At 39.9% G+C, this 15,782-nt stretch overlaps 1 protein-coding gene across 2 annotated transcripts; it reads left to right on the forward strand.

Annotated features, from left to right (window-relative positions):
- The first annotated feature begins 4,613 nt into the window (after window positions 1-4,613).
- Window positions 4,614-8,238, forward strand: LOC126623314 (purple acid phosphatase 2). Of its 2 annotated transcripts, none has more exons than XM_050292161.1 (8): window positions 4,614-5,096; window positions 5,320-5,517; window positions 5,676-5,787; window positions 6,119-6,348; window positions 6,556-6,694; window positions 7,138-7,358; window positions 7,677-7,798; window positions 7,896-8,238. In XM_050292161.1, the coding sequence occupies exons 1-8, from the start codon at window positions 4,902-4,904 to the stop codon at window positions 8,089-8,091; spliced, it is 1,413 nt and encodes a 470-aa protein (XP_050148118.1). In that variant the 5' UTR covers window positions 4,614-4,901; the 3' UTR covers window positions 8,092-8,238. The 2 variants fall into 2 exon arrangements, with proteins under 2 accessions (XP_050148118.1, XP_050148119.1); XM_050292162.1 differs by having other exon boundaries at window positions 4,953-5,096; window positions 5,289-5,517.
- Window positions 8,239-15,782: the final 7,544 nt, after the last annotated feature.

The raw sequence follows: 15,782 nt of genomic DNA on the forward strand, positions 1-15,782 counted from the left end.
GTTCAGTAGGAGCAATTTTATCATCCTAGTTCTCTATGTGGATGATATATTGCTTGCCACGAATAGTCATAGTTTGTTGGATGACACAAAAACCTTTTTGCAGAAGCACTTTGAAATGAAGGACTTAGGCGAAACGACTTATGTTTTGGGCATTGAGATCAAAAGGGATAGAAGGAGAGGCTTGCTGGGATTGTCACAAAGAGCATATATAGAGAAAGTGTTAAAAAGGTTTAACATGTCATCGTGTGGAACTACTGAAATACCTATATCAAAGGGTGATAAATTGAGTAAACTGCAATGCCCATAAACAAATTTAGAGATGAAGGCTATGGAAGACAAATTATACGCATCTTTGGTGGGAAGTTTAATGTATGCACAGGTGTGCACGAGGCCTGACTTGGCCTTTACCATTTCTGTGCTCGGGAAGTTTCAATTCAATGCTGGATAAGCTCATTGGAATGCTACCAAAAGGGTTTTGAGATACCTTCAGAGAACCAAGGATCATATGTTGGTGTATAGAAGAATCGAGAGTTTGGTTTTGGAAGGATACAGTGATTTAGATTTTGCAGGTTGTCCAAATGATATGAAATCGACTACAAGTTATGTTTTCTTAATGGCATGTGGTGTAGTTCCCTGGAAAAGTGTGAAATAAGGAATTGCGGCAGCATCAACAATGGTTGCAGAATATTTATCAGTCTGTGAAACAGTGAATCAAGCTATTTGGTTGAAGAATTCATACTTGGACTTTAAGTCATGGATTTTATATTAAGACCTATACAGATTTTCTGTGATAATAATGCAGCTATATTCTTTACTAAGAATAACAAGAGGTCTAATGCAACAAGGAACTTGGATATAAAGTATCTCATTACTTGAGATAAGGTGATGACTGGTATTTGGAGACTGGATTCATGATTGTTGATCCGTTAAATAAAGTAGTTCCCACCATTGTTTTCAAGAAGCATGTCACTGGCATGGAAGTCTTGGCTAATTTTGATGCAGCGAATTAGTGGGAGCCATGCAACATGTTTAATTTTTATGTTATTTTCATATTTACTAGTAGTTTTTGAAGGATAAGTTTTGAGTATTAATGGTGAAGTTAGTTTTGAGTATTAATGATGAAGTTTTCTTAGCTAATAAAGAACAATGTTGAAAGGTTGTTCAGGTTCCCTTAAAGAGTTCAGCAGCTAGCTATGATAATGCATGAATGTGTTTTTGCATGCTGTTTTATGTTTTTATTCATTATAAAGTGTTAGACAACCTGAGGGCTTCATATAGAAACACATGAATCGTTTTCGATTCTAAATGGGACCAAATGTTTGACATATTTAATACATGTTCAGTTGTGTCTTACATGTCATATATCTTGTTGGAGTTTTATGTGTTGATAAGCTTTACTGTAAGTAATTATGGGGACGGTAATCTTTAGTGTAATGAAATGCTTAACAATGACAAAGACTAGTAAACTAAGAAGTGTCGAATAATCTCATGGCCAATACAGATTCTTTCCAACTCAAGTATTATTATACAACTTTACAAAGTATTTGCTCTAGTGGGACAATGTAAGTCTATTTGAGAGCAAACACTTTTATGATTTGTATAAAGACTTTTGGAACGACAATGAGATTGGGATTGACACATGTGGTAGACTTTTCAGGAGTTGTATTACTTTGATATTCAAGTCATAAACATTCTTAGATAAACTAGAACGCTTCTAGCTGATTTATGCATAAGTGATTTTCGATGATAAGGTTTATCTTTGATAAGGTTTTCTTGATGGGAGGACTCCTAATCGAAGACCATCGCATACAGTATATAATTGAGGTCCCTGCACTCTATTTAAATATGCAAGTTTACAGAAATACTTAGCCACATTGAGTGAGCCTTGTTTTCGGTTAATGCAGAGTTGCAGAAGAACTTTAGTTCATTCCCTTAGTTCCTGAGACGATGTCTTCTACAGGTTAGTGGTTAGATTGATATTGAGTCAGTCCTTGTATATAACTTAAGGGTACATCTAACACCTATTAGAGCAGCAAGCTACAATTCCACTTATCAATCATCAACCACAAAACCCTTGCCACCCACAGTGACTCCCTCTGCAACCTTCAACCCAAAATCATAGCAAGCCTTGAACTTACTGCATCTTGGAAGGCAAAGCAGCCTTCCCTGCTGTTTTTGCAACAGTTTTCCCTGCCCCTTTCAGGCTAGTGTCCTTTGAACCTCAAACAAAAAACAAAAACAAAAATGCAAAAAATGTAGCATGAAAGCTAGGCCCAAGAAACAAATATGAAATAACAGCCTAAAGCATGTCCATAGTCAATTAATCTGGGCCCAAGTGTTAGGCTACTCATTTTCAACCAGCAACAAAGGCATGTGGGCATAATAACAAAGGTACTTGGGTTGCAATGTACAAGAGGAGGAGAAAAGAATTTGCGAAATCTTTTATTCAACAACTCAAGAAGATTGAGGCACCTCATCCAGCAACTCTCCTCGTCCGGAGATTTAGGGGACTCCCATTATATGCTACTACACTTTGGTACTTAGAAATTTTATGATTACTCAGTGACTTGGATTTTGCAAAGCCCCAACCGAGAAGTTTTCCTCACTCGGGAACTTAGGGAGCACTGTTTGTACCATACTTGACCAATCCCGAACCTTCCAAGCACTAGTCAATTTCATACCTACAAGGACCCACTGACGGGTTCATGTTGAGGCACCCATGTCAAAACGCAAGAGTCTCCCTCCAACCAGGAGGTCAATCACAGCACGACACATGTCAGCGCCATAATAAAGCTTATAGAGTCCCACATCAACCACGGACAAAAGCTAGAGACTCTCCTCAACTATAAAAAAAGATCATTCCCCTACAATTAATCCATAATTCGTAATTGTACTTAAACTAGTCATTCCACTAATGATGATTATGCTTAAACTTATGTATTTGTGTAAACCCTTCATTATTAATGAGAACTCATCTACTTTGTGGAAGTAGCCATACGTAGGGTGAACCACATACATCTTGTATTTGCTTCACTATCTCTATCTCTTTACATATTATCATCACTAAGTGATCGAAGTAACCGAGCAAAGGTCACGAACTTGACACTTTACGTTAGTCTCATCGATTTTGTGCATCAACAAGTTGTTTATTGTATTTAGCACAATGTATTAGACCAGATATAGTTTTTTCAGTCAACTCGTTAACAAGACATAGCTATGCTCCCAACAATTCAACATTGGAAGGAAATCCAAGATGTTCTACGATATCTTTGGGGGACATAGGCATACTCTACTTCGAAAAACTCATACATAACCAGACTTTGGTTGGATGTGTAGATCTTGGTTTTCTCTCTGATCCGTATAAAGCCCGCTCATAAACTAGATTTGTTCACTTATGAGAATATTGCAATCTCATGGCCCTAGTGCATTCTAGAAGCTAGTGCACTGTATCAAATTATGCCAACTTAGCAATCAATCAAATTGAAGATTGTAGAAATCAAGGGGAGATACTCATCAAAATGAGCATCCATAACACATGCGTGTTGTTTTTTTTTTTTTTCCATCTACTAGGATTTTTCCCGCTGGGGTTTTTTTAGCAAGATTTTAATGAGACAACAAAAGCGCACTCAACACTATATCAATGATCCAAGCAAAGTTGTACCCCTTCTTCTTTACTTCGATTTTCTCATTGGTTTTTTTCGTAACAAGGTTTTAAAAAGACAACCAATATTGATATGTGGCCATCTATGGAGGAGTGGTGAAATCTGGTGTGAATGCCACATACAGAAGTGCATGAAGAAGCAAAGAAGCATACAACCATAATTGACTTTGGCATCATCAATTAAAGACTTTAATGGGATAGTTTTAGGATGATGAAATAGTAAATTGGATGACGACTGTAACTCATACCATTTACTCCCTACAGGTGTAAGACATCCCAATATAAGGGGACCTTTTTGCAAATGTAAAGATTCCCATGTTCTACCATCTCAATAAACAATTTGTATCGAGAAATCCATGTTTTTGCACTCATTGAATATTCTTAGCAAAAGGTTCTCTCCTTTCTGCCTATTTAATACATAGATGGGAATTCTCTCCCCTCCTTTTTTCCCTCCTCTCCTCTCACTGTTTTTTTTTTTTTTTTCCTTCTTCTCTCTCTACAAGATGAAATCTTGAGCATTCAAATAGGAGAAGGGATGGAAGGGAATAGAAGAAAAGAGGGGAGAGAATCTTTTCTTAATAACATTGCATCTAATGCGTATTAGTGACGTTTTTTCTTAGAATGATTGTTCTATACTCATGAGACAAGTGAAAAGTTTAATTGTCAACTTTGGCATGAGATGTAATAACGTATAGTATGCATGACTTTCTAGTGTTCAGATCTACCGATTTAATTCCTGGGCCCTTCAGTAAACATCCAACAGCTATATTCTACTAGTTCCGCCGTGTGAACGGTAGTGTGTACATGACTCACTTGTCCAGATTCTTTTGCGTACTTGTCCAACAATGACAAAGAACTTGTCTGTGAAACCAAGCACATAGTATTTTATCTTTGTTTTTTACCTCCTCTCTTTTCTCTCTCCGTATTCTCCCTAGTCAACGTTTTATTTCCCCCAAAAATTGCTTTTCCATAAATTCCCCGGAGCAACACGCAATTGCTAGAAGTGAAATCCAGGCAAAACCCAACTTGCCTTAAGCTTTCAACAGTTGACCTGCAATCTTTGTTATCCGCATAGAGCTATGGATATTCCCCTCATTTTATGATAATAATGTTTTCTATATTAGCAAATAATTATTGAATTGTATATATATATATATATATAGACCAAATGTCGGTCGTATGCTCAAAAGGGTACATGTGGGTTTGTGGGGTTTGAGGGTCCTCTGCTAATCTGAGCAAGATGGGTGTGCTGGATTTAGCTTCTTCAAGGACAGCAGCAGCCGCTGTTGTAGTGCTGGGTTTGGTCTTGAGCTTTGGAGTGGTGTGCAATGGAGGCAAAACAAGTAGTTTTGTGAGGAAAGTTGAGAAGACTATGGACATGCCTCTTGACAGTGATGTCTTCAAAGTCCCTCCTGGCTATAATGCACCGCAACAAGTATGATCTCTCTCTCTCTCTCTCTCTCTCTAGAATTATGAGGCTTTTAGTCAATGGTAGCTCAATTTAAAATACCTGCCATGGAAGAGCTTTGTTAAATTTAGTTATTTCTTTATGCCTTTCTTGTTTAATTTGTGTCTTTCATTAATTTATACATTGTTTATGTACTTGGACTTACTAAACTTTAAGTAGTTGTATGAAATGTGTGCCCTTTTGACTTAAGGTTCATATAACACAAGGAGACCAACTGGGAAAGGCAGTGATCGTTTCATGGGTTACTGTGGATGAACCCGGTTCCAGTAGTGTGCTTTACTGGAGTGCAAACAGCAAGAAAAACAAGGCCGAGGGCAAAATTACAACCTATAAATTCTACAATTACACTTCCGGTTACATTCACCACACCACTGTCAGAAATTTAATGGTAAGTTTTGATATGCCTTGAGGTTTCTTTTTACTTCAAATTCTATAGGATGTGGACACTCCATGTAAGATATACCCAGGTTTCGGAATTTGCCGATTGAATTGATAAGTATAACTTGCAACTTGTATTATGATCTGATGATATATATTCTTGTGCAGTTCAATACCAAATACTACTATGTGATTGGAATTGGCCATACCGAGCGGCAGTTCTGGTTTATAACTCCTCCTGAAGTTGGTCCGGACACCTCTTACACATTTGGACTCATAGGTGAGTGTTTCCTATCAGAATAGGATGCATCATAAAGTGACGTAGCTACTTAGATTTGGTTCAGATTTTGGGAGTGTGATTGAAAGAAAATTGTATGCTATTGACTAGCTAGGGGTTGTTGCAATGAGCCACCATACATCTCGAAAGATGGGAAACCAAATTATAATTCTTTATCTTATAAAACTTGTACTCCTGTTTATGTGCAACTTCGTAAATTGAAAGAGAGTGCCTTAACTCGGGAACTGAATAATGACGAGGCTCAACTGTCAGTGTTTTGCGATGTAAATTCCTGGGCTCTGGTCTATTTGCTTATATCTAATATCATTTGCAGGGGATCTGGGACAGAGCTATGATTCAAATAAGACGCTTACTCATTACGAGTTAAACCCGCAGAAAGGACAAGCAGTATTGTTTGTTGGGGACCTCTCTTATGCAGATAACTACCCAAATCATGACAATGTCAGGTGGGATACTTGGGGAAGATTCGTCGAGAGAAGTGTTGCTTATCAACCTTGGATATGGACTGCAGGAAACCATGAAATCGATTTTGCCCCAGAAATCGTAAGCCTCTCATAACTCGTTAGGTTTCTCTGGAAATTGATTGTATTATTTGTCATTTCTCGCGCTTAGATAAGATCATCTGTTTTTGCCAGTTTGTTATTTAGTGTATTGATACTTTGCTGTCATGTTGTTTATAAATTATACAAGTCCCAAAAATAGTCATCGCGTGAAGTAATTTTCTAAAGATGATTGGCACTTTTGTTGCAGGGTGAAACCAAACCTTTTAAGCCTTACAGTCACCGGTATCATGTCCCCTATAAAGCATCTGGGAGTACTTCCCCCTTTTGGTATTCGATCAAGAGAGCTTCGGCATACATCATAGTCTTGTCTTCTTATTCGGCATATGGTAAGAATGGGCATACACACACACACACATAGGGTTTTCTCTCAATACATTTAAAAGACACTGCACATATGTCGCAGAAAAATGAAAAGCTTGAAAAGTTAGCTGTATAGTTTTTATAATTGTCGTAATGAGATAAATAGATGAACTCATAAGACTCCTCTTTTGCACCATGTTATATGTCCCGTAAATCAAAGTTAATTCATCTCTAAAAAGGACACCATGTAAATCGTTTTGAATATCAGTACTGTTGCTCAAATTTGCAAATATAACCTAGTGATAAATTGTAGTGACTCGCTGTATTTCAAACGATAGAATTATGCTTCCAAAACCATCCGTTACACTAAATAGATGATCTCCAGAGAGCTAGTGAGGCCATCTGTACAAAGTTTGTTAAATTGAGTTCTAGAACAATTTCATTTAACGCATCATTCTCTTATTTTAAGGTAAATACACCCCTCAGTACAAATGGCTCGAGGAGGAACTACCGAAGGTTAATAGGAGTGAAACACCATGGTTGATTGTTTTAATGCATTCTCCATGGTACAACAGCTACAACTATCACTATATGGAAGGAGAAACCATGAGAGTGATGTATGAGCCATGGTTTGTGAAGTACAAAGTCGACGTGGTATTTGCTGGTCATGTCCATGCATATGAACGATCTGTAAGTTCTTGATATACATGTCTGTATTAACGAGTTTAGTTTCTCAATTACTTGACGTGGTGATATCTGCATAGAACTGGAGATTATACCTAAAACATTTGTCACTACTCTCTATTTTTAGTTTGTACAACGAAGTTTTAAATTCAATGAAACATCATCTTTATCAAACATTTTAATCTTTCGATAAAATATAGGAAATCCATTTAAGGACAAGTATACTGCAGAAATTTCTGTCACTAATACAACCTTCTACTAACCTCCGTTCACAGTGATGATTCAATATGTCAGTACTAAATAACTGATTTCTGTACAACACAGGAACGTGTATCCAATGTTGCATACAACATCGTAAATGGCATTTGCAAACCTGTGAAAGATCAATATGCACCAGTGTACATTACGATTGGTGATGGAGGAAATCTTGAAGGCTTAGCGACAAAGTAAGTATATCAGTATGCTTGATATATTGTTGCATGACAATCGTCTTTCTATTTGTGAACATGCTTAATCTGCGAACCATTTCTTTTTGTGTTGCAGTATGACAGAACCACAGCCAGATTACTCAGCTTATAGAGAGGCCAGTTTTGGTCATGCTACTTTAGACATCAAGAATCGAACCCATGCCTACTATAGTTGGCACCGTAATCAAGATGGATATGCAGTAAAAGCAGATTCTATGTGGTTTTTCAATAGATTCTATCACCCTGTAGATGATTCCACAACTGCTGAATAATAACAGAGAAGCAAATAAACATTCTCTTATTGTTCTTTTGAATAAATTCCCAAATGTATTATCAAATAGAAGATTCAATACTTTCTTCAACCTTATGTTTTGGATACATGCTTGAAGTTGAAATTTGAATCTCATAATTCTGTGTCATTTTGATAGGCTTTTGAACAATAACAGCATACAAATTTTGCTACATTATTAGAAAGAGAAGGTTCTAAACCCATCAGAACAGCACAAGACAAAAAGCTAGTGTGATTTACAACCTTAAATGAAAGAAAGTAATTTCACAAAGGTGAAAAAACAAAGACTACTAAAAACCAAAAACTATTTTAGATTCTGTTTTCAATCGTTCTCTTAGTTTAATTCATCCCCTTATTCATTCCTCTTTTCCTCGTAGTTTTCTCATATCTCAAACATAAAAACTAAAAACTAAAAATGACATGATTGTTAAACGAACCTAGATATTTCAAACTCAACTAGTAAAACTTTTTCCCTTAAAAAAACGTATTATTATATTTCAAGCCCCTTTTACACCATTTACATATCGGTTGAAAGAGAAATTTTTTTATGTTACAACTTACAAGCCACATAAATACATGATGGTACTAATTTATATATTATACTATATTCTAATTACCCAGATCAGTTTCAAACTATACTCTAATAGCTCTAGCTTAGCGTAGGGAAAGACGCTAAATTACTAGCGGCAACAAGCACCCTTAACGTTTAGGCACGGAAGTAAATGTAAGCGATGAAATATAAATGGATTAATAACATCACATGATGGTGTGATGTTCACACTATATAAGATTACATATGAAAAAAGTTGAGATAAATAAACGAACAAGGTCATTCATATTCATGGAGAAAAAAAGATGACCATAAAAATAGTTTGCTATACCAAGTATGACTATTTCTTAGATTTACCAAACTAATATGGGAAACAATAAAGGAATTGATCTCCGACAATGCCATACCTCTGTCAACATGGCGAGCGTCATCCTGGCGAAGGTCATCGAGTACTGCAGGAAGCAACGTGAAGACGAGGGGGCTGCTGCTGATGGAGATCGATGAGTTCATGATGAAGATCGACCAGAACACTCTCTTTGACTTAATATTGGCTGCAAACTATCTCAACATGAAGGGCCGGCTTGATCTGAGGTGTCAGACAGTGGCAGACATGATCAAGGGGAAGACACCTGAAAAGATGTTAGGACCACATTGTTGGAGGGCCTATTAGCTCTTCGTTCAGCCCATACTTGTAGCCCACAACTATGTTTGCTCAAGCCCAGCCTGCTTTGGAGATAGGGTTTCCCTTTCAGTTGAGATATAAATAAATGTAATGTACCCAGTGAAGGCATGATGAATGAAATATGTCTCCTTCTTTTTCGAATTCCTTTACTCTTTCATTTTCTTTCTCCTGCATTGTTCCTTTGATTTTTAGTTTTATGTGTCTGAGACCGATTGGCCGTACCAATTGGTATCAGAGCCCTTCGATGGGCAAAACCACCCCTTCCCCCAGTTCTGATCCTGACGCCGTTGCAGCGGCGTATGACGTTCGCAATGACCACCTCCGCACCCAGGTCGACAACATCTCTGATTCCGTCTCAGCTTTGGAAAACCAGCAAACATCCTTCCAACAATCTCTCGACCAAATGAAAGATTCAAATGTAGCTTTTCAACACACCATCACCTCCCAGTTCACAGCTTTCCAATCCTTGCTGTTGGACAAACTACGCTCCCTTAAATCCGCCCTCCCAGTACCTCCAACCACCACAACACCATTGACAACCACCCTACCCTTTCCCGCACCATCTTTTAAACCCATCTTTCCGATCCCTCTTTCCTCCACCGACTATATCCTACATGGATTTAGGGTTTTCCCACCCACTCGTTTTGACCCCACTTCCCTCTTCCATCCCTTTAACCCGGCCCATTACATCCCCTCATACCATCACACCGAGGCCCATTTCCTCTCACCCGTACCAGGCTTCTTCAAATTTTTCTCCACACCCATCCACCCCAATTTCATCATTTTCCCACTCCTTCAATGTCGCACCCACCCCTCCTTCTACTATCCCCACCCTTCTACCCCATTCTTTCTAACACCCACATTCATCTTTCATTTCCCCCAACCCTCTTTCTCCTCTTACCTATCCACCCCACCCCTTGCCCTCATCCGCTCCATTTTCTCCCCACACTCAACTACACATCACACCCAACCCCCATCCCCAACCCTCTCACTTTAGAACAATCAAAATGGAGTTACCACGTTTTAATGGAGATGACCCTTATGGGTGGCTGGCCATGGCCGAGCGATACTTGGATTATTATAAGGTTCCCCCAAATCAATGGGTTTTGGTGGCAGCCTGTAACTTTGGGGTCGATTCATCGATTTGGATGCAAGGGTTTGAACAACGGTATGGTCGAGATAATTGGAGTCTCTTTGTTGACCTTTTGCTTCAACGTTTTGGGGGTGACGATCAAGCAAACATTGAATCTCAGCTTACTCACATTCAACAAAAAGGCACCGTAGATGACTACATCGTGGAATTCACCAAACTGTCCTGTAGGGTGATTGATTGGACAGAAAATCAATTGAAACATGTGTTCCTTGAGGGATTACGAGACAACATCTGTCACGATGTCCTAGCTCTCGAACCCGACTCTTTCCACCAAGCCCAAAAGCCAGCCAAAATATTTGAGACCAAAAACCAATCCAAACGTTATATACGTCCTCCTTTCTCTCGTTCTTTCCAATCCCCATCCTTCTCGAGACCACCCATTTCTACCACGACACCTCTTACCACAACCCCTCCCCAACACCCCCACCACCCCACACAACCTTTCAAACGTTTAAACCCAATAGAAGTCAAAGATAAAATTCGAAAGAAAGAATGCTTTCACTACTCCGAGCCTTATGCCCCTGGCCACAAATGCAAACATCCAATGATAGTCTTGTTAGACATTGACACCCCCAAGGATGATTCCCCTGAATTTCATGATTGTAATCCCGAGGAGGATAACCCCATTGATCCCTCTTGTCATATGCTCGAGCTTTTCTCAATCCCGAACCTTGGATTTGGTCAGCCTATGTGCCTACATAGCTCTATCGACTCCAAACAAATCACAGTTCTCATTAACTCAGGGTCTGCCTGCAACCTTTTAAGCATCGATATTGCATAGCAATTAGGGTTGGAAATTAAACATATTAACCCCATACCTTTCACCACGGCTTCTCACAAAAAGGTCACCACCACCATGCGAGTTCACAATATGGTCGTAACCTTGCAGGATTATACTCTCGTGAGTTCCTTTCTCTACTCACAATCCCGGGATACGATTTAGTGTTGGGAGCCGAGTGGCTAGAATCCCTAGGCTTTATCGGTTGGCATTTTAAGAACAAAACAATGCTTTTCACAACACAAGGCCACACTTACACCCTCCATATAGCCCAACAAACTTTTCACCCGTGCCACTCCACCCAACTCCCTCATCCGATAATAATCCACCCCCCCAACCCAATTTCCCCACCGACACACCGTTTTCCCCACCTCTAATACCCACCCTGCAATTCTTTCCCTCTTATCTCAATACAAACACCTTTTTTCCCTCCCTCACGATCTCTCACCACCCAAACAAGTCAACCACAAGATCCCATTGTTCCCAGATACACCACCTATCAATGTACGACCATATCGATACCCTCATTCACAGAAGGCAAAAATTGAAAGGCAAGTGCAAGAACTCCTCTCCTCCAGTGTCATTCACAACAGCAACAGCCTATTTTCTTCCCCATTCCTCTTGGTAAAAAAGAAAGATGAGTTTGAAAGATGAGTCATGGCGCCTTTGCATCAATTATAGAGATCTTAACGCTGCTACCATCAAGGATCGTTTCCCAATTCCGGTAGTGGATGAACTCTTGGATGAATTACACGGTGCTTGCATTTTCTCCAAACTCGACCTCCGTTCCAGTTACCACCAAATCCGCATGTGCATAGAGGACATAGCTAAGACTGCCTTTCGTACACATGACGGTCACTTCGAATTCTTGGTAATGCCTTTTGGTTTGTCTAATGCTCCTTTTACTTTTCAAGCTCTTATGAACTCCATTTTTCGTCCGTACTTGCGTAAGTTTGTCTTAGTATTTTTTGATGATATATTGGTATATAGCCCATCTTTGAATACTCACCTCTACCATTTAGAGACTGTTTTTCAAGTTCTTTCCACCAACAACCTAAAAGTGAAGCTCAGCAAATTCTCTTTTGGCCAACACCAAATAGATTATTTGGGACATTCCATTTCGGGCAATGGTGTATCAGTTGATGCTTCAAAAATCCAGGCAATCAATGACTGGCCCCAACTGACATCAATCAAAAGCCTTCAGGGATTCTTGGGATTCACAGGTTATTATCGAAAGTTTGTCAAGCACTACGGTTTGATAGCTAAACCAATTACCACCATGCTCCAGCACGGCAACTTTGAATGGACTCCCGACTTTATTGCATCCTTCACCAAGCTCAAGCAGGCTTTGGCATCCACTCCAATTCTTGCCCTTCCTGACTTCAACAAATAGTTCGTAGTCGAAACAGATGCTTCAGGTGTGGGCCTCGGCACCGTGTTAACCCAGGACGGACATCTCATTGCTTACCTTAGCAAGGCTTTATCAGGCCGCAACCTTGCTTTTTCCACATACGACAAAGAGATGTTAGCCATTGTTTTTGCAGTTCAGCATTGGAGACCATATCTATTGGGACACCACTTTCGAATCGTCACAGACCACAAACCAATCAAATATTTTCTTGAGTAGCGTATCACTACACCTCAACAACAAAAATGGCTGGTCAAACTCCTTGGCTACAATTATTTAGTGGAATTTCGGCAAGGCTCTCAAAATACAATTCCATATGCTCTTTCACGCAAAGAATAGTTGTGCCACTTATGGGCATTTCTTCTCGTATTTTTTATTGCATCCCTGAGTTCAAGCAATTTTATACCACAGATTCCCAAGTCATACGTATATGGCCTGCGTTACTTAAATCACCAGACACAACTATCAGCGGCATCTTCATTCTTAATGACATCCTCCACTACAAAGGTTGAGTCTTCGTGCCCTCATCTTCACAGTGGCGTCCCAAATTACTGGAGGAGTTTCACTCCACTTTAAACAGAGGCCAGTCTGGTTTTCTTCGGACTTACAACAGAATCTCAAGAAACTTCATTTGGCCCGGCATCCGCAAAGACGTCAAAACCTTTGTCACCCATTGCCAAGAATGTCAACGCCAAAAATATGAGACAATACATCCATCGGGTCTCTTACAACCACTTCCTATCCCAAATGGCATCTGGCAAGACATTGTCATGGATTTTGTTAAAGGGCTGCCATCTTCAAATGGGTACACGGCAATATCGGTGGTCGTCGATCATTTCACCAAATACAGTCATTTTGTCCCACTCAAACATCCATATACCTCAGCTTCCATTGCCAAAATATTTATCAAGGAGATCTTCCGTCTACATGGCATGCCCAAGTCCATCGTGTCCGACCAAGACCCAACATTTCTCAGTCACTTTTGGCAAGAATTCTTCAAGCACCAAGGTAACAAACTATGTCATAGCTCTGCATATCACCCCCAATCGGATGGTCAATCGAAAGCTCTCAATAAAACTCTCGAACATTACCTCCGTTGTTTTTCGACAGATAAACCATCCAAGTGGTCATCTCTTCTTCCCTGGGCCGAATGGTGGTACAACACCACTTTACAGGCAGCCATCAAGATGTCCCCCTTCCAAGCCCTGTACGGGGTTCCCCCTCCGACCATTCACACTTACCTCTCAGGAACCATTGCCGTGCACTCTGTTGATGTGGCTTTACAGGACCGCGATGGATTACTCCACCTTTTACGGGCTAACTTACACCTTGCTCAGAATCGCATGAAACAAATCTATGACAAGGGCCTAACAGAGCGTGAATTCATGGTGGGTGATTGGGTCTTCCTCAAGCTGCAACCATATCGCCAACAATCGGTTTCCCAGCGCCAATCCAACAAGCTTGCACCTAAGTTCTATGGCCTATTCCAAATACAGGAGCGTATCAACACTGTGGCGTACAAACTCAACCTCCACAGCACTTCCAAGATACATCCGATTTTCCACATCTCCTTTCTCAAGAAAAAGATTGGTGACAACATTCACCCAAACCTGACTCTTCCGCCGATTAATTCTACTAGGCTTCTCTAATGGCAACCTGACCAAATACTCGATAGAGGCATGTTCAAGAGAAAGAATGCAGCAGTTACCAAATGGCTCATCAAATGGACCGGACTTCCCATCGAAGATGCTACCTGGGAAGTCGCCAACGACATCATCACTCATTATCCTAACTTCCAAGCCTGAGGACAGGCCTTTTTTTCTAGCGGGGGGGAGGAGTTGTTAGGACCACATTGTTGGAGGGCCTATTAGCTCTTCGTTCAGCCCATACTTGTAGCCTACAACTATGTTTGCTCAGGCCCAGCCTGCTTTGGAGATAAGGTTTCCCTTTCAGTTGAGATATAAATAAATGTAATGTACCCAGTAAGGGCATGATGAATGAAATCTGTCTCCTTCTTTTTCGAATTCCTTTACTCTTTCCTTTTCTTTCTCCTGCACTGTTCCTTTGATTGTTAGTTTTCTGTGTCTGAGACCGATTGGCCGTACCAAAAGATCGCAAGACCTCCAACATCAAGAACGATTGCGCTCCTGAGGAAGAAAATGAGGTTCGTAGGTATTGGTGTATAAATGTATTTGTTGTGTTGGTTTATTATATGTAAGTTGTAAGATTGAATGTGAGCCTTTGGATCGTATTCCATATGGCATCTAGATTAGATTGTAATAAGTCATAGCTCATGACAAGTGTAAGCATCTTACATCATGACTTAAAAAAATGAATGGTTGTGATTGATTTGTAATGATGTGAGAGAGTGAGTGTGTTACTCACTCCTCTAACGGTTATATGCTCTCCGAGTTCTTTGCTTGGAAGAGTGAGTGGAATACAATATACCTTTGAAGCTTCCATGGCTCTCTAAATTCTTCCTCTCTATACATTTCTATTCTCATTGTTAAGAAGAAATCTCAATCCAGAAATCAAACACTAACATGGCCTCAGAACCAGGTTGGATCTTCATCTGGGCGTGAAATTGTGACGTGGTTGACAGTAACTGAACTCGGTGGAGAATCGGGTCTTACTACGACTAAAGAAAGCTCTGAAAATTTTTGGATTACTCGATAACAAGTCTAATATGGCTAAATCGAGTGGTGCTGACCTTCGAGCACCAGTTTTCAATGGTGAAAACTTTGATTTCAGGCAGATAAAGATGAAGACTATATTCAGATCTCACGATCTGTGGGATATGGTTGAGAAAGGGTACAGCCCTCCGACGAAGAGAGAAGAAGAGCTCACTGCAACTGAGCTTAACTATCTAAAGGAGAACATAGTCAAGGATGCTAAGGCTCTTGGGATTATTCAATGAGCTGTGTCAGATGAGATTTTCCCAAGGATCGCCATACTGGAGACGGCAAAGGAGGCCTGGGATATACTGAAGCAAGAGTTATTGGAGACAAACAAGTGCGATTTGTGAAACTTCAAAGTTTAAGGCTTGATTTTGAATATACTCGAATGGGTGAGCATGAAGCATTCTTTGTGTACCTTGTGCGAT

This window comes from Malus sylvestris, chromosome 5 (assembly GCF_916048215.2).
Source record: "Malus sylvestris chromosome 5, drMalSylv7.2, whole genome shotgun sequence".
Taxonomy (NCBI): domain Eukaryota; kingdom Viridiplantae; phylum Streptophyta; class Magnoliopsida; order Rosales; family Rosaceae; genus Malus; species Malus sylvestris.